The sequence below is a fragment of the Solanum verrucosum genome, unplaced genomic scaffold, assembly GCF_900185275.1.
Source record: "Solanum verrucosum unplaced genomic scaffold, falcon-dt-bn FXZP01000176.1, whole genome shotgun sequence".
Lineage (NCBI taxonomy): Eukaryota > Viridiplantae > Streptophyta > Magnoliopsida > Solanales > Solanaceae > Solanum > Solanum verrucosum.
In genome coordinates this window covers 715,406-734,741 of record NW_026020412.1, presented here as the reverse complement: position 1 = coordinate 734,741, position 19,336 = coordinate 715,406, and the positions used below count along the sequence as shown (strand labels likewise).

General features: G+C 35.0%; 1 protein-coding gene across 1 annotated transcript in view; it reads left to right on the top strand.

Annotated features, from left to right (window-relative positions):
• Positions 1-16,136: 16,136 nt before the first annotated feature.
• Positions 16,137-19,336, top strand: part of LOC125840694 (phosphatidylinositol 4-kinase alpha 1) — a 45,027-nt gene continuing 41,827 nt past the window's right edge. The window contains exons 1-3 of the mRNA XM_049519656.1: positions 16,137-16,976; positions 17,172-17,513; positions 17,591-17,746. Of these exons, the coding sequence (XP_049375613.1) occupies positions 16,161-16,976; positions 17,172-17,513; positions 17,591-17,746 (1,314 nt within the window). The 5' untranslated portion in view covers positions 16,137-16,160. The remainder of the gene's footprint in view (positions 16,977-17,171; positions 17,514-17,590; positions 17,747-19,336) is intronic.

The window sequence follows — 19,336 nt, the reverse complement described above, 5'->3', positions numbered from 1 at the left end:
CCAGTATTACAGAAACTCAGTCATAATGTGTTAACCACTTAATCTATTGGGAGTAGCATAATATCGAGTTGGACTAGGGTTTCAGCGTACCCATATAGTCCCAGAACTACGAGCCACGTAGGTGTAAGTCCCCTCTGTGGGCAACATCAGTTTAGTGATCATGCCAGTCATGCCTCTAAACCTTTGGCCGGGTATATTGGGTCCTCTCGATGGGGCGTATACATCGGACTCCACATTTAGCTCATGTAGTTTTATGTCGGTTATTAGTAGCTCCCACAGTTCAGTCAGACTCTATTGCATTGACCACATTTACAGTTCATTCAGTATTCAGTCAGCATGTTATAAATTGGTCATTGCATTTAGTTAGCTCAGTAATCAGTATCTATATCATGTTCAGATTATTTCATTGCTTTATTGCTTTGTTCAGTTATATGTTCTTTCAGCTTTACTCTATCCTGCATGCTCAGTATCCTTCAAGTACTGACGCATACGTGCGCTACATTTTCTCGTGATGTAGGTTCAGGTTCTCAGTATCCAGATCACGCTTAGATCGGTTCTCGATCTTCAGTTTAGCAGCATCAGTGGTGAGTCCTCATTCTTCGAGGACTAGTGATATGTTTATCTTTATCGCTTTTAGTCTTTAGTTTCAGTTTTGCTAGATCTAGTTGGGGTATGTCCCAACATTTCTAGTCAGTTTAGAGGCTTATTTCAGACATAGTTAGATTCAGCTTAGTGTTTTGAGTTTGATATTTCTTTTGTATTAAACTCTCAGATTTGATATATTCAGTTATAGTATATGGGTATTCCCCATCTTTTCAGATTTATTTATGAATTAGCTTCCGCATCAGTTTATTATCTTTAGTATGCTCATGATCATGCCAGCAGGGTTAGCTTGGGATCACTTGTGGTCCTAGGTCCCGTGTCCGCGTCTTGGGGGTAGCTCGGGGCGTGACAATATCCCTTACTTAGGTTGTGACTTTTTCGATGATTTGTAACTTTTCTGATAGGTTGTGACTTTTTCCAAAGGGTTGTGATTTTTCCAAAGAGTCCTGACTTTTCCAAAGAGTTGTGACTTTTCCAAAAATTTGTGACTTTTTCAACAAGTTGTGACTTTTCCAAAAGCTTGTGCCTTCTCGGAAATGTCATGACTTTTCAGATACGACACGAAAAACACTTGTTCATACTACCTTGGTTGACTATATATAGAGGGGTTTCCTCTCATTTTTCAACCACAATTTTTCTTTAATCTTCTACTCTTCTTGTTCTTGCATTTTAAAACATTCTGTGTGATTTATTGTCGTTGAGTGAGTTCAAAGTTTAGCGGAATATGAGGTACCACTATTCTGATATATATATATATATATATAAATGTATATATTTGGGTAGATATTTATATATGTCACGAATATATAATCAAGTTAACAGGATCTTCTAACTTCAAAATATATTATTTTAAAAAATTTTGAGTTCTTTTTTTTTTAAAAAAAACTCGAAACAAATGTGAAAATGTGTGAATATATATGAACCATTTAATATTTATCATTAAGAAAATAAATTATATTCAGTAATATGGAATAAACATTTTCATTTTGTCCCTACACTAAATTAAAATCTAATAACTATAAAAAATAATAGTATTATTAATTAAAAGTCATATTTATTTATGTAAGTATAAATTTTATTAGAAATTCATCTACTGCACATTAGTTCTTTAGTTCTAACATTATAAATTCTCTTAGTTATTACTAATTATTGCAAATGTTATTCACACTCTTTTACATTCTTAAGTTATAATATTATGAATTCACATAGTTATTAAATTAATTACTTCTATCTTCCATCTTTCATTATATTAAATTTTGACTAAATTTTTTTCATATTATTATACCGTCTCTATATATGTGATAACATGGTGCTTTTATTTTTCCTTGGACAAATCATGCTTGGTTGAATAAATTGAAAATTATTTACAAATATATGAACTATATCTTTGTTGGGTGTAAGATAAACAAGTGATTATATATGTGATTTTACAAATACAATATATTCTTTAATTTTAATTTTAATTTTTTTGGTAAAATAAAAGGAAACCTTTCTCAGTTAACTATGGAGAGTCTGATAACTATGTTTGATTTATGTACACAGTCAATCGAGAAGTCAAATATGAGAGTCAACAAAAAGAACGTCATCTATTTTGTTATAACTTATAAAATAAAAAATATTATACAAAAATAGTTCTAAAGATAAAATGTAGTTGTTCTCCCTATGTTCATATGGCATCTAAAAAGATTAAGTGGAATACACGTGCAAAGCACATCTGATTAGATGACAAGAAAAATACACAACAAATATCGTCTATAAGGTAATATTAGTGAGATGCAACTAATTACATGAGTGAACCTCATCAAATAGAAATAAATATATACATTATTGCATTTAACTAATAAAATTTTTCATTGACCATCTTCATAGGTTTGTGTGAATAAGAGATATATATGACGATCCACATTAAATATTCACAAAAGAATCTGCACTATTATTTTGTGTAAAGCTTATTATTAAAATCTTCGCTTAAATTTTCTGAATTTATAATCATGTGTGTTGCACGTGTCGAAAAACTAGTGTATATATATATATATAGGAACATATTCATATATGGTTAGAAATATGCCATAACTCACCTCTACGAGAGGTTGGACAAAAATAAATAAATTTTATTTGGAAGGAATGGTCAATGTCGTGTACGTTTAGACGTCATAAATATTATGATATGTTTATTGTGAACTATCGAAATGGCAGAAGAAAGAAGTAATTCTTGCCTATAAAGGTTGTGGCCATGACAAAATAATATTATTATGTGGCAATATAAATTTGTCATTAGTTGTGTACCTGTGGTTCAACAAAAGTAAAGTAAGAAACATGTCTTGCCTGTAATAATTTTGACCATGAAATAATAATATAATTTTTCCTTGAAGGAGATGTTCACCATATGAATGGTGTCATGGAATATGTGATAATACACAAAATTAATTGTAAGCTCTAAAGAGTTATTGTGTTATTATTAGAGGAATAATATTAAGATTGTAGTAAGTCTCAAAAGAAATTTTTTAAGTTTTAGATTAATTAAAAAGAAATATTGAGACTATAAAGTATGAGAGATTTAATATCTTCATATTACTACAACCAAAGCGGGTTATAAGTATTTATCTAAAAGGTTACTCGTCTTTTCCTCATGTTTGTTATATACAAACATGATCATGATGATGGAATCACATGCAAAAGTAAACTAAAAGTTTACTGGGATAAAAATCAGTTGGCATAACTGATTGACCATTTCGGTTAAAATATGATGCAAAAGTAATTAAGAATTCACGTGGCTATATATTGAAGAAATAAAAAAAATCTTCAAGAATTCTCCTGTGTTGCTTGTACTCATGATAAAATATCATTGTATCAACTAAGTGTCTGTCACGACCCAGGGGTACCCCCTAGACGTAACATGGTGTACTTGATCCCGAAGGGGTCTCATACAAGCCCTTAGCATAATCATAACATAAGATACTAGAAAAGTACGGGAAATTTAAAACTTCTTTAAAACCATACAATCAAAAACAATTTTCATAAGCAAGCGGAAGTCTTTACTATAACCTTTGTCTCAAACCATCTATTAAACTCTTGAATAAAACTCTTGGGACGCAGCCTATACAAAGTCTAAAACATAAAGAAATGACATAAAGAAATAATGGGTTTGTCCTCGAAGCTATGAGGACTCACCAAATCTTCAAGTCTCCTTGTACCTTAGAAACCTAGCCTTCAAGCAACTCAATCTCCGAAACCCTGCATTTGATTAGAATGTAGGCAATATGTGTTAGTACAAAATGTACCGAGTATGAAAGCCAACACAACATCATAATAGCATCTCAAAATGGTTAGTCAACATAAGACATGGCATAAGAGATAATAACATGGTCATAGCATAATCTCCAACATAATCATCATATCATCATAAGTCAATGTAAGACATAGTTAATGAGCATAGGAGATAATTCATGTTCATGGTATAGTCTTTACTTAGACTTTCATGTTTACATACTTCAACCTTTAGTTTTTCATATTACAAGAGAACTACTTCACAAGCCACCTCAAAGCATACATGTGCAAGGCAAGAATAGCATCCCATAATACCATCTAAGCTAAGTACCTCTTCTTGGTCATTCTTGGGCATAGTTCACATTCATAGTCAAGACCTAGGTTTTCATGTCATAAGAGCACTATTCTCCTAAGTAACCTCAAGGCACACTTGTGCAATGCATGAGTGGTATCCCATAATACCACTCACACTAAGCATATCTTGACATCACTCTATTCATGCTTAATAGTCATAGGTGTCATTCTTGACCTACTTCATAAAGACAAGGAGTTATCATCTTAAGTCAATCATATCATGGAAGACAACTATAGCAGCAATCCAAGCTAAGCATACATCACATAAAGAATCACTTCATAAGTAGCTTCAAGTCATACTTGTGCCATGTATGAATGACATCCCATACTACCATTCACACTAAGTACTTCCTTAGGCTATCTTACTCAATGCTTACTATTTATCATTCTAGACTATCAAAGAATAACACTCTACTAGGCTAGACCTAACTACCATGGAAAGCACACTAACATGTAAACCAAGCTATACAAGGAAGAATACAAGTATTCCAACCTACCTACCATGGAAACATTCAATATGATGCATGTTACCCTTAGGGGAGTATGAATCCTCAACCCTAAGCTATATTTAGGAGAGTATAAGCCCTCAATCCTAAGCGATCCTTAGGAGAGTATGAATCTTCAATCCTAAGCTACCATGAAATGGTCTTGGCCTAACCAAGTCATGCTACCATGAAGGCATTCTAACAATGCTAGTTCAAGCTACCCTTAGGAGAGTATATATCCTCAATCCTAAGCTACCATGCCTACTCTAATGCAAGCTACCATGAAAATCATCCCACAAATGCTAATTCAAGCTACCATGAAGAGCATCCTACCAATGCTAATTCAAGCTAACCTTAGGAGAGTAACATTCCTCAATCCCAAGCTACCATGAGAACTACTAACTCATGCTATTCAAACAAGCTATACATGAAGGGATCATATGTCACAACTTCAAGCTATTTTATTCTAACATGATTTGATTCATTTTAGGTGATTAACCCTTCAATCTAGAACCATTCTATATGAGAAGACCTTTCACATTCTACATACAAGCATTCATATAGTTCTAAGTAGGTCATGTGGGTAAAAGCCTTCCACCACAACACTATCTATTTGTATACCAACTAATGCAAGCTATCTTATCATATTAGACTTACTCTATAAGCCTTAGTGATCAACATTATGACTTCAAGCCCTACCTTCAATATTTACTCCACAATTATCATACTAGTCTAGATCACAAGACATATTAGTCACAAGCCTTAATCATAGGCAATTCTAAGTATAATTCATCATAAAGTCCCAAATTCAATCACTACCATTCATGGTATACCATACATTCATAAATCTAGTATCAATTCATGCTTTCATATTCATATTATTGAACAAGTTCTATACATGATAACAATTCTAGAAGATCTATCAAGAATTACCAATTTCTCTTCACAAGGTATAAACCCACATACTTTGATTTCTAGGGTTAACTATGGAATTCACATAAATTCATCATAATATCATGAATCAACACTAAATTAATCATATATAAGTATTATCCAACCAATTGGAGTCATACCCAACTATACACACACATTGGAAGAAACCCTAACTTAGATTGGAGTTCTTTTTCACAAATTTGGGGAAATTTCTTGGGGACTCTATGGGTGGAATAACCCATAGATGAAAAGCTAAACATACCTTAATCAAATCCCTAGCACAAGCCTTCAACAATGGAGTCTTTGTTCTTGACCTTAACTTCAAACTCTAGCTTCTTCTTCAATAGAGGTTTTCTAGAGAGAGAAATGTTTGAGAGAGGAGTGATTTGGGTCTTGTGAAAAATGACTTAAAATACCTTATATAGGTGAATAAAACTCATATAAAATGACCCCTTTAATTAATTAATCATTTTGGAAATTACCAAATAACCCTTAACTATGCAGCCCCTTGCCAGGGGTCACGCCCCTCTTCACGAGCCGTCAAGGGCACCACAGCCCGTGGTCCCTTGACCTGTGGCTCCCCTCAACTTGCCAAACTCCCACAATACTAAGGCATGACCACGGGACCTCCCACGATCTGTGGTCAAGACAACGGGTCGTGGTGATGGTCGTGGTCCCTTAGGCAGTAGCTAGGCCTAAGGACCTTGCCTCCCATGACTCTAAGGGGTCTTCACGGACCCTTTCACGGACCGTGGTCAAGACCATTGGTCGTGAACCCTACGCAGTGCATGACCAAGGTTGGGCCACCTTGGCCTTTGGCTTAGGCTTTGCCCCCTTACCTTGGCACTTGCCCTTGCAACCCTTACCCAAATCTTAGATATTCTTCTAATCTATGGGTTCTAACACGTTCCTTGACGTTTAACCACTAAACCCCTCATTCTAAGCACGGAAAGTCTCATCTACAATTCTATTCCTCATACATCAAACCTTAGAACCTTAGCTAGAGGCTCTAGTTTGGTCTACTAGTTTCCGGGGCATTACAGTGTCACGCCCCGAGTCTACACCCTGGAAGCGGCCGACACTCGAGAACCATTGTTGTCCCCCAAGAGAACCCTTGGTCTGACTCAACTCAGCAGAAAACTTACTTAACAATATAGGAACTTAATACACAACTTCAACTCATAAGAATATTGTAAATGAAATAGTTTAGTTCAATATACTCAAATGAACATAAATGTTCAACTCGTAGTCTTTAAAACATCAACAAGGGAGAATGAGAAAAAAAAAAACTCCTCAACTACTACAGTCTACGAAGCCTCAACTAAAAAAAATACTGAGATGCAAGTCGGGACAAGATCCACGACATCTTAACAAAATTTGAAGTAAATGTGGAACCTTCTGAAAGGAAAAAGGCTCACCAAAGTAAATCTGGAACTGCAAGTAGTATCAACGAAGCACTTATTGATAACCATGAATACATGTATCTGCTTCATAAAAAGATGTAGGTCAAATGGCGTTAGTACATTGAATGTACGAGCATGAAAGGGGAACTCTAAAGCACAGACATATGCTTAAACTGATAAAAAAGAAGAACATACTCACCTCACCTCAACTCAACTCAACTCAATTCAATATAAAAGCAACAATAAAGATGCAGTATAAAGAAAGTTTTTAAAACAGTAGGTAGTACCTCATTATATTTAAAAATACAATAATAAACTCTTTACTCTTATTTGGGAGATTCTCTAACCGACAACCATCTCTATGAGCTATATGATGATACAACGCCTCGCCCACGCTGCCAGAACTGTCATATACCTTGCCGAAGTATAAGACATCCTCAACTAAGTGGATCCACTAAACTATGGTTGAAAGCAATAAGGAATCATCTAAAAAGTATAATCCTTTACACATGTTGGCATACATGGTTTATGAGGATTTTGAGTTGTCTGAACTCATCCCTATATCGGTGCTCAATACTACTCTCAATAATATAACTTATGCTCATATGTCTAAAAACATTTCCTCATCTTCAAACTTTGAGTTTATTACTCAAAAGATTCTCTTAAAAGAGATAGTGCTCAAAACTCCTCATGAACTCATTTGGAAATTAAGATTTCCTTTCGCTTTAAATATAAAAGCATTTACACTTGGGGATACTTAGTCCCCCATATATTCATTTTGAAAACATGAACTCAACTCTCATCATCCTCATACTCAAGTAATCAAGTCTTAAAACATTTTTTTTTTAAAGATTGTACAAGACTTCTCAAAGCGACTCAAAGGACTCCCTCGAACTTTACTCTCAACTCTATCTTGAATTTGAAATGTGAATTCAAGAGATGATTTGGATATGGATGATATCTCAAGGATTAATAAAGATTTTAAGTGTGGAAATCAAGAAGAGAGCATAGGTACAATTCGAGGAAATTCACACAGAAGAAAAATCGAAAGGGTAAGGGACCTGGTGATCCTGGTGCATTGAGTGGCGCGGGGCATCACCCCCAAACTACTGAAGGTGGTTTGGGGCGCACTGAGTGGCACGGTGCACCAGGACCCAAACTACTGAACAGTAGTTTGGGTGCTATGCTGGTGTGGCGCCCCACTCCTCTACCCAGATTTTTGACGAATTATTCTTCTCTATTCTGAGGCCTAACCCGTTTAGAATCGAATGAATTCCTTCAAAATCTTTTAAGATCATAAACCCAACTCAATTACAACGAAAATCCACACAAAACCCACCAACAACAACACTCATTCGCAAGAACCTCACCTCAAGAACTCAACAAGACTCCATTGAAAGATGAAGCTAAAACCTTAAAAACTTCTCAAGAACTCAAATCAATCAACCTCAAGAAAAAAATTCTAGATGAAAATCACATGATTGACACGAGGGTTAAAAATCCCATCATTATGAAAGCTCACATACCTCGAAAGAACGAAGTTCTTGGCGATTTCCCCGAAATCTTGAAGAACTTCTTGAAACTCCTATTTTCTCCTCTTGAACTTTGCCCTAGTTTTCCAAACATTTTTAGATTTGAGTGAAATCTGATTTTAATCAACTTTGACACCTAATTGGAATAGAAAAACGTTTAAGACTAATGGGGTAAGGAAAAAACCAAAATACTCCTCCTTAAAACGGATGAATTTCCTTAACTAGATTGGCCACACTCAAACGGGCATATCTCCTTCATCCGAACTCGAAATTTAGCAAACTCAGCGTCGTTGAAAAGATGACTCAAAGATATTTCATTTAATACATTATGGCTTACCTAACTCATCATGTACTGAAAGTTATGGTTGTTTCAAGTTGACACAAAACTCACAATTGAAGACTAACCTGCACAATTCTCAATTTAGTTCTTTCTAGATTTAGCTCTTTATAAAATCGAGGTGATACACTAAGGTTGAGATTGTATTCCTTGAAATTTTGGAACATTTAAAAAGGTGAATATGAGCCTGTTCACTTGCCATGTGGTCCATTTGTAACTATATAATTTCAATAGTTGCATCCATGGCATGGTTCCATGTGCTTTGCTATCAACTTATAAATTGGATTTTGTAAGGTTGTTTGCTTGAATAGTTAAATCAAGAGCATAGCTTCAAAGTGTAAAATTATGTAGATAATGCTGGTTGGTTTAGCAAAAATTGTATGCCTCCAATTATAGCTAAATCATTGGTAATGAGAACAAATCTCCCAAAAGAACATTCGTATGAGATGAATTTATTTAACATGTAATATCACGTGTATGCATCAAGCCAACAAGGTTTCCCTATCAAAATTGGTTCAGGTCCAGGAACCAAATAATTTTCATCTAAAATGTTGAATAAACGGTTATAATTTTAATTGCTCCACCACACACAAAGATGAATTTCCAAATAAGGTTGGGATGCATGTTAGATTTTCTAACATTAGAGGGAGAGATGATTGACAACTGAAAATTACGTGTGAGGTGAATTATGAATTATCTAGATCCTCGTTAAAAAATGTGAATTTGAAGTTCAACGGATAATTCATTTGCATAGTGTTGCAAATCTATTTCCAAATAAATTTACTCACCCTATGTTATAGGTCAGCTGCAAATGCTCCAATGAGAAGTCCTTGAAGGAAAAAAGTCTATGATATGATTGAAGTGTGATGGACCGGTCGATTCCAAATATAAAGATCCTTGAAGAATGAGAGGAGCAAAGATTAAGATGGTCAAGATAATGAAGCAAGTGCTTTAAAGGAGCACAACGACATAACACTTCATAAAAATATTAATAAAGATTCATGTACCTGAAATGATGAAAAATGAAGAGATTTCGATAAGTTATGTCATATTGAAATCGATATCAAATAACAGTTGACAGTATTTTTGATATGAAGTAGCGCTCAATGATATAAATGGAGATGAGGATCTTGAATTCAAATCTATCATATAATATGGACAAATAAATAATTGGCCAAATAAATGCAATACTCAAGTATATTTGGTTTCACTTAAAAAAGTGACGTTTTGGACTGATAGTCCATATATCAAGGTATAATGTTAGTGGGGTACTAATAAATTATTATGCGATAGTATAATCGTAAGATATCAAGTACGACTTGTGCCTTGGGGTATAAATATTTTTGGCAAAAACCCTGACATTATAAGAGATGTTTTCTCCTATGGTGGATGCAATGATTTGTTTTGATCTGGCAACATATGAAAAACTTGAATGCATAATGAATAATTGTCATGTCTAGCTAGACAATGAAGGTTATATAAAAATCCTTGAAGCATTCAAGGTGCCTGAAGCATATAAAAGTTTGAAAGAAACTTTTCTAATAAAGCTTCAAAAATCCTTATATGAATTGAAATAATCAGGGAAGAAAATTGTATAAAAAATGACTCTCTTTGTCCTTGCATTTTTATTAAAAAGGTCAGGATCTAAATTTGTTATAATAGTTGTGTATGTTGATGACTTGAACATTATTAGTACTCTTAAAGATCTTTCAAAGGTTGTTGAGTGTTTGAAAGGGAATCTAAAATGAAAAGATTTTGGTAAGACAAAAATTTGTCTTGAACTACAGAGTGAGAATTTGACAAATGTAATATTTGTCCATCAATCAACATATATAGAAAATTTTTAATTCGATTTCACATGAATAAATCACATTCATTGAGTATCCCAATGATTATTGTAACGACCCTAAAAATGAACTAGTGAAACTAGAGCCTCACATGTGAGTTTGGAGTTGAGAACTTGATGAAATGATGAGAAATGACTGTGACGTCCGGAAACTAGTCATTTGAACTAGTGAGTTGTAAGGGTCAACTTTAAATGGTCATATCTTTTAGCTCAGAATGAATTAGGTGGACCTTTACCTATCCAATTAAAGGTCTCTGAGTCCTCTTTCCAACGCCGCCAAGTTTTCCCAATTCTGACTTTGGAGTAAAAAGTTATGCCCGAAATAGTGAAGCACAGTCCAAAAGGACGAGTTTAGACGGGTTTAGTGAACATTTTTAAGTTTAACTTTGTGGGTCCTTAATTCTTTTCCTAAGTTGAGTTCCTATTATTCTTTGCCTTTTCTAGCAATTATAAAACCCCTTTTTGACCAAAATTCTTTCATTTAAGTCACTCCAATAGGAATAAAGAAAGAAACTCACCTCCTCTCAAATATCTTTCTCTACAATCCTCCATTGAAGAAGGTCAAGAACTAGGAGCTAGGGTTTGACGATTTTAAGGTGGTTCTTTCTCAATTTTCTTGGGGATTCTTAGTTAAGGTATGGGGAGTCTTTATCTTTAATTCCTTTTTCAATCAAAGAGCTAATTCAACGTATTTTCAAAGTTCTTCAAAAATCCTAAAGTCTTAATTTCGATTCTAGCATGGGTTCTTGCATAAAAAGGGTTTTAAATGATGATTTATATTGTTATTAATGATTATTAATGGTTTTTAGAAAGAAATCCCCATGAACCCATGTTTCCTCAAATTCTCTAAATTTCACCATTAAGTGGGTGTATTGATTTTGAGTAGATGATTATAAAAATTGTGTTTACTATGGTATGGGCTGTTCATATATGGTATTACATATGTGAATTGTAAAGAATTTTTATAGAATTGAAGGATGTGGGATGTTGGCCTTGAATGGGCAAAAATTGTGAATTTGTCTTCATGTTGATTATGGGCTTATGCTTAGCTTAAATGGTATAGTTGAATACCATGATTACCTATGCTTTCTATTGTGAATGGTTTGATCATGAGAATGGTGAAGGTGGCTTGGAAAGGATGGTAAGTTGATCTACTTTATGAATAATGTTGAATTAGTAGGGAATTGAGTAATGTTGGTTATGGCTTTGGAGAATGGTAAGATAGCTTAATCTCTTAGTATTGATATAATTGTTATTGATTGGTTTGATCCACCTTTGGTGGCCCACCTTTGATGGAGGTGGTTATTTGTTGTATTGTTGTGAATTGAGGCCATGAAGGGCATTATATGAGGAATTGAAGTGTTGACATGATATCATATATGTGAATGTGATGCAAAGGATTGTGATGAGGTGTTTAGGTAATATTCAAATTGGAATTATGTATAACTTTAAAATGAGATGAGGGATATATATATATAGGTGTATATGTATGCATTTTGGGCAGCATACAAATTTTTGGGCAGCACCTTTGAAGGACAGCTGCCCAAGGGATAAACATCACTTGTTTGACTATATATTTTCACCCCTCCTTTAGTAATTTCGTTTTCCTTAAGCCTTAGAACCTTAGAAACTTATCTAAATAGATTGTTCTTCAAAATCACAAGAGAAAACTTGGTTCTTTTGGCTGGAATTCGAGACACACACTTCTTTTTGGTAAGTGACAAAATCTGTTTCGGAGCTGGGTAGTGTTTGTTATTTTATGCATATCTCTCGATCTAGAACTTAGTTTGCAATGGCCAAATATGATTTGGAAATCTAACTCGTATACCTACAACTCTTATGTTTATGTAAAACGCTAATTTAACTGTTATGGATACGAAATATGGGACGCAACATAGGGAAAGTTCTGCCCATATTTTGGAAATTGAAATCCTGCATGTTCAGCTGTAGTGTTTTGAATATATCTTTTTGTACAAAATGTATTTTGTGGTGATTCTTGTCTGTTTGCAACCTTAAGAGATGTAGTTACATCTTTCATGAAGGTTATAAAGTCTAATTTTACTATTTTTCTATTCAAATCTAACTTGCGACTTGGGGTACCAGGCTGAGCAGATTCACTGTTTTGGGAGCATAGATGTATTTGTACATGCTAGACTTACTTGCGATGATGATCCTGTTTTACGTCGACATTACTGAGCTAATAGAAGTTAAATAAGTTATGTAATTATAATTTTAAGGTTATATATACTCGTGTACAAGCTGAGAACCTTGATACGTTGGTCGGGCTACGGTTTGAATTCTTGATGTTTTGTCGGACTGTTTCTATGCTAAAGCCCGAGGTTTGTGTATAAACTTGTACTTGTACTCTTGTTATTTTCTTGTATATTTGAAGGGTTATCTTGATACCTTGGTTACTTTTGTCACTTGGCATTGTCATGTTGGTATCCTTTAAGGAATTAAAGATGCTTGTGTAACTCGCCCACTTGTACGGATTGTTTGATCACCTATCACTCTTGTTGGGACCTTGTCCTTCTTGTGGCAGTGACTTTGTCACGCTTGGCATGCCTCTTGATTCGGATCACTTGCCATCTTGACTCTAGATTTTTAGTCCGTCTTATGAATGAAAGTTGTCCATTTTAAGTACGAACTAGAAAGCCATTTTTAATATGGTTCTTGGTTCTCTTGATTATTGGGCTTTGACCCTTCTTGATACAGGGCGTCGACCCTTCTTGATACTCGTTTGTGCTTGGTGTGATGACATGATGTATATATTGGGCGAGCCTTGTTATTGAATCTCTTGGAAATTGGTGCTATGAGCATTCTTGACACTTGGATCTTTAAGTGTAGAACTTGATGCCCTTAATGTGAACTCTAGTTACTTGATAGGTTCTACACCGTGTAGGTAGTAGTATGGGATGCCATCTACACACGACACGAGTAGCCTTTGAAGGTGCTAAAGTGAGTTCTCTAAGTCTATATGACTAAAGGATGAAGTCCCTTAAATGCATTAATGTGTCCTAAATGATTTTAAAGAAGAATGCTGACTTATTGTCTAAATGATTTGTTGAATGAATAGCTTATGTTAATGAAGTGAGTTACTTGGTATGTTACCTTGAAGCATGATGGTTCTTGTCTATAGTAGCCTTGAGGAACACTTAGGTGTGTATGAAGAGGTTGTATGGGCGGCCATTTCATGTCTCACTCAAGTGTGTCTTAGGGTAACTTTAGATAAGGGTCCTTGGATGATAAATGAGTTACGTGGTGAAAATGTTGAGTATGTCTATAATGTGGTTAATGTCTTATATGTTGGTTATGTTCTATAATATGTCTAATATGTCAATGTTCATGAAGTTTTACTAAAATGGCATAAGGCATGACTTTCAACCAAATGTCCTTTTTCGCATGTTTTTGCATGGTTTCCATACTTAGTACTTAATTGTACTAACCCCTTTCTTTCCTTTTGACTAAAGTGTAGGGATTTGGAGATGATGACATGTCATGGCTATTTGATAGGTTTCTAAGTGTTAAAGATGAAGACTTGGTGAGTCCTTATATATTCGAGGACAATACCCAATATGTTCTTTTATGTCTTTTTAGTATTGTTTAAGTTGTGTATGGGATTAGCCCCGAATTTTGTACTCTAAAGTATTAGATGGTTTTGAGATATCATGTATAAAGTCAAGAAAGTCTTCTGCTTGCTTTTTTTTTTTTATGAAATGTTTTCTTGGTAAAGAAAATTTTTAATTCCTTATGGTTTTAGTGTCTATGCAATGAATGAATGCTAAGAGGCTTGTATTAGACCTCTTCGAGGTCGAGTACGCCGGTTACGACTAGGAGGTGCTCCCGGGTCGTGACAATTATGATATCGCTTGACATAAATAAAGATCCATTTCGACCTCAAGAGAAGGATGAAGAACTTTGTAGTGATGAAACTCCATTTATCAGTCAATTGAGACACTATAGCACCTTGCTATATGCGATTAAATATTATGCAGTGAGTTTATTTACAAGATTCCGCTCCTCCCCAACGAGAAGACGTTGAAATGACATCAATGACATTTATGAAGTTATTCTACAAGATAATCAACTGCAAATGAAAGTGTCCACAAAATGATTATTGCTATAAACAAGTTGGATGAGTAATTTACTTATAACAATGAGGTCATGAATATAGGATTTTCAAGAATGTATCTGGCTAGGCTCATAGCCTCATCATATCTATGAAACCAGAAAATGATATATCGGGATGAGTTCAGCAATACAACATCTTCATAAATGTGATGTAATCACAAAAACACTGTCAATATCAATATTTGAGTAGCTGGTATATAAGATTGGATGACATCACCACAAGATATTAAGTGATGTTTTAATCAAGGGAGTATAATATGTGTTGCACTCTTTTTTCCTTGACTGAGGTTTTGTCCCACTGAATTTTTATGGTATGGTTTTTAATGAGGCAACAAATAATGCATATTAAAAGATGTGTACTCTTTTTCCTTCACTAGAATTTTCCCCACCTGGTTTTTCCTAGTAAGGTTTTAACAAGACACATTATCTATCCAAGGGGGAGTGTTATAAATCCATTGAATAGTGGATTGTCCATTTAGTTTATTCATGAACTAACATTCATGTATGTGTGTTCCTAAGGTGATATAAACCTTTTTGGGATAACAATGTATCTATTAATTTGGCACTTCTCATGGTGGCCTTTGAAGTGATTTCTTTACTTATAAATAGAGATATCATTCTCCATGTAATGTATGACACACTTGAATAAGAAGAAATGTCTTTTCCTTCATCTAATTATCTTGTTTTCTTCTCTTTATAGTTATATTTTCTGAGCTTGATTTTATAACAATAGTAAAACCAAATTTTATTTTTTAACTAATAACAAATTTATAAAACGATTAGTTACTTCGTGCGAAATACGGATTATGTTGCTACAGGTTGTAAATACTTTTCAAATATTGAACACTTTAAATTAATTCTCCCTTAATGTTAAACGCAATATATTGTTAGATTTCTTAAAAGTAAAATGCTGTGAGTAAGGAGTTAAATACTGAGAAGAGGAAGTAGAGCTTATTTTACGGAATGATTCGCGCAGGTATAAAAACTAAGGAAAAAAGAAAAACTAGTCTTGTTTGTACGAATGTGTGTAAGAATAAAATAAAATAAAAAATAAAATGGAACTTTCCCCAAACTGAAAAAAAAGAAGAAGAAGAAAACAAAAATTCAAAAAAAAGAAGAAGAAGAAGTAGTCGACGAGAGCCGGCATCGGAATTCAGAAATTGCACCAAACAATCACACGTTGATTTCCCCTCCATTATCTACATTTTCCGGCAGCGATCGGGCCCTCCCGACTAGTAATGTTGTGATTTTTCTTCAAATAAGAAAAAAATGGAGTCAATGACTGAGCTATGTGATTTAATCGCACAAAACCCAGCTCAATTCGTGGATAAACTAGCATGGATATGTGGTAGATGCCCTCCTCCTGAAGCCCTACTTGTTGGATCTCCTAGGGTTTCCAGGTCTCAACTCAATGCCATACTCGCTGTTGCACGATTTCTCTCTAAATGCCCTAATCATTCTGATGAAATGCCCAAATCAATCCTTCTTGCTTTCTATCGTTCAATTCCTTCATCTTTTAACCCATCTTTTTGGCCACAATCTTTTACAAACGACACTATTCTTTCCTTTTTCCGTGAATTCTTGGAATATATCTGTAAAGCATCTGAATTATCTCCAGAATTTTCTACTGACGTTGCTAGATTCACAGGGGATATTCTTATATCAGCTTTAGGTAATCCCAATGGAGATTTCGGAGTTTCAAAGGCTGTTTTGAAAGCAATGTGTTATCATTTCCCTCCTATTCCTCCTGATGATGCCAACAAATTGGTTTTAGCTCTGCTTGAGCAGTTTGACAGTTTTGTACCACAAGAGCTCGCAACTTCCTCTCATAGTTCACCAATGAGTATGAGCAATGTAGATTTATTACCTGCAAGTAGTGGGTACAGTGATGGAGGAGGAGATGCTGCCGAGAAACGAGCTATTGCCTCATTCGAAGAGGAGCCCATCGATAGGATTGAGAAACAAGAAATAGCATTGATATTGATAGGAAATGTCCTGGAAAAAGTCTCTATTGATGCCAATCTATTGGAAAGTGTCAGAGGTATTGTAAAGCAGCAATTTCAGTCAATGGTAACATTCTTAAAGGTAAACCATCAAGATATTGCTTTTATTCTGTTACAGTTGTGTGGCTATTTTTTCTGTTTAGGATAGAAGTTGCAAGGGTAGTCCAGGAGAAGCATGGTTTAATTGCACTTTATTCTGTTAAATCTGTGGTATCGTTCTTTGGAAGAAAAGATGAAAATGTTACTGAAAAGGGTGGTCTACTTGGTTGACTGGCAGATAAGGAAGCGTGACTGGTCCGAACAAGGGCAGTCACTGAAAGTTAGGATCAACGCCAAGCTTGCTGCTTATCAAGCAGCAGCCAGGTTGCAGATTAAAGCCCTCGCTTCCCTTGATTTGGATGGAAAATCATCAAAAAAATTGTTGCAGGGAGCTCTTGCTTCATTGATAGGGGCTGCAGAGGCCTGTTTATTTTCAGTTTGGCGAAAGTGGAGAGCATGTGAAGAGCTGTTCAGCTCCTTGCTTTCTGGAATTTCTCATGCCGCTGTTGCTCGTGATGGTCAGATGCTTCGGGTGCTGCTCATTCGGTTTAAGTCTCTTGTGTTGGCGACTTGTGCTCAGGTACAATATTTGGTTTACGTTAGGTGTGCTGATAAGAGAATCTAGCATAACTTGATTATGGTGTTTTTATACCACAGACAGACACTTGGGGCAGCAACCAGGGGCCCATGTTTGAAAGTGTGTTGAAGACAAGTTGTGAGATAATTCAATTTGGATGGAACAAGGATCGATCTCCTGTGGACACCTTTATAATGGGATTTCCTATTTGTGAAAGGAATGGTTATGATGAAGAGGTTAGTTTTATCTTGCCGTTTACCTAGAAGTTTGAGTAACTTGCACACGCTAATCATTAACTAGTGGAAAGGGAGAATGTATGTTTGTTGATGAATTAAGAGGTACTAAACACTACTTGCTGTCTGGAGGCACTAGGTATAATGATTTCCAAGCTAAAATCACTTATTGTTTGCTCTGCTTGTAGCAAATTGAATCAATTCTGGATGGTAGAAGGTGGTTTACCTATCATTTGATGCGGTATAAATAATTTCTCTTGTTTCTTCTGATATGTATCCCAAGCATTACATTCGGGGATGTCTGTTGCCCCTGGATATGGTAAAAATTAGTGAATTTTGATGGAGTAACAGTTAGAGATTTCACTTAGAAATTGTATACAGAGCTTTTTACGACATCTAATGTTGTCTATTCTTTTCTCTATACTGGTCATTGTGTTGGTTGTTATTTTGTCTATGGAACTACTGTAGGGTCCATATTGTGGTATTAGATCCCAGAATGAAATGATGTGGATTGTGAAGTTAAGAAGTAGTTTACTCATTTGGAAGGAACATATATTTTTCCTTTATCGTTACTCTAGAAGTATTTCCCAACAATTTGTATTATGTGGCTAAATCTGCCTGCACCAAAAAGATAACAAAAAAGTAGACCCATAATTAAGGTGAATTACATCTTCCATTTTGCCTTAAAAATCTATTCTTTCTAGCCAAACTTCACCATATGACAGCTGAAACAGTTTTTAAAGAGTGTCTTACGCCATGATTACACTATTATGCTGGATTTATTTGGATAAGCACATTGATTACTATGGATAGTAACTTTCTAGCCCTTTTATTTGTTCTTTTTAGTTTTATTTATGTGCCTGACTCACATTGATAGTCCATAAAAGAAGAATCTGCCATCTATTTCTTCCTCTCTTTTTAATTTGATAGGTAAAGTAAGAATCTTGTGGCAGTAAAACCAGCAACACGAGGGTGTAAGAATATACGCAAACTATGCGCAAAGCAGGCTAAGCTTGAAAAAAGTTGGAAAAACTCTTATCAAAACATCTACTTTTTTTTTTTTTGATGACCGTGTTGTCCGGCCCAGCTTTCGCGCGCCTCAATTAATTCCATGGGATACCTGCCACCTCCCACCAACAACAGGTACTAGGTAACTCTTTCGACCAAGGCAAGGACAGATAGGAAGAATCACCTAGTGTTTTTCTCTGTTGGGATTTGAACCTGAGACCTCATGTCTCTCAACCATTTCATTGACCACTAGGCCACACCCTTCATGTGCATCTTTCCATTTACAACACGGCTAACAACTCTAAGCATTTGTATTTCAAACTATTTATGTCTTGAGCTTTCTCTTCCAAACATCTTCTATTTTTGTCCTCCCATAATACCTGAAGCAAATAAATGGCAACATACTCCAGTAACTTTGACATCCTTTTGCTGATCACTAATAAAGAGGATATTTATCTGAAGCAGATATTAACCACACCACTCCAAAGATACTGAGAAATAAGCCCCACATCTGAAATGCTAATGTAATAGTGCATGAAGAGATGACCTGTTGTCTCCACTTCATTCCCGCTCATATGACATCTG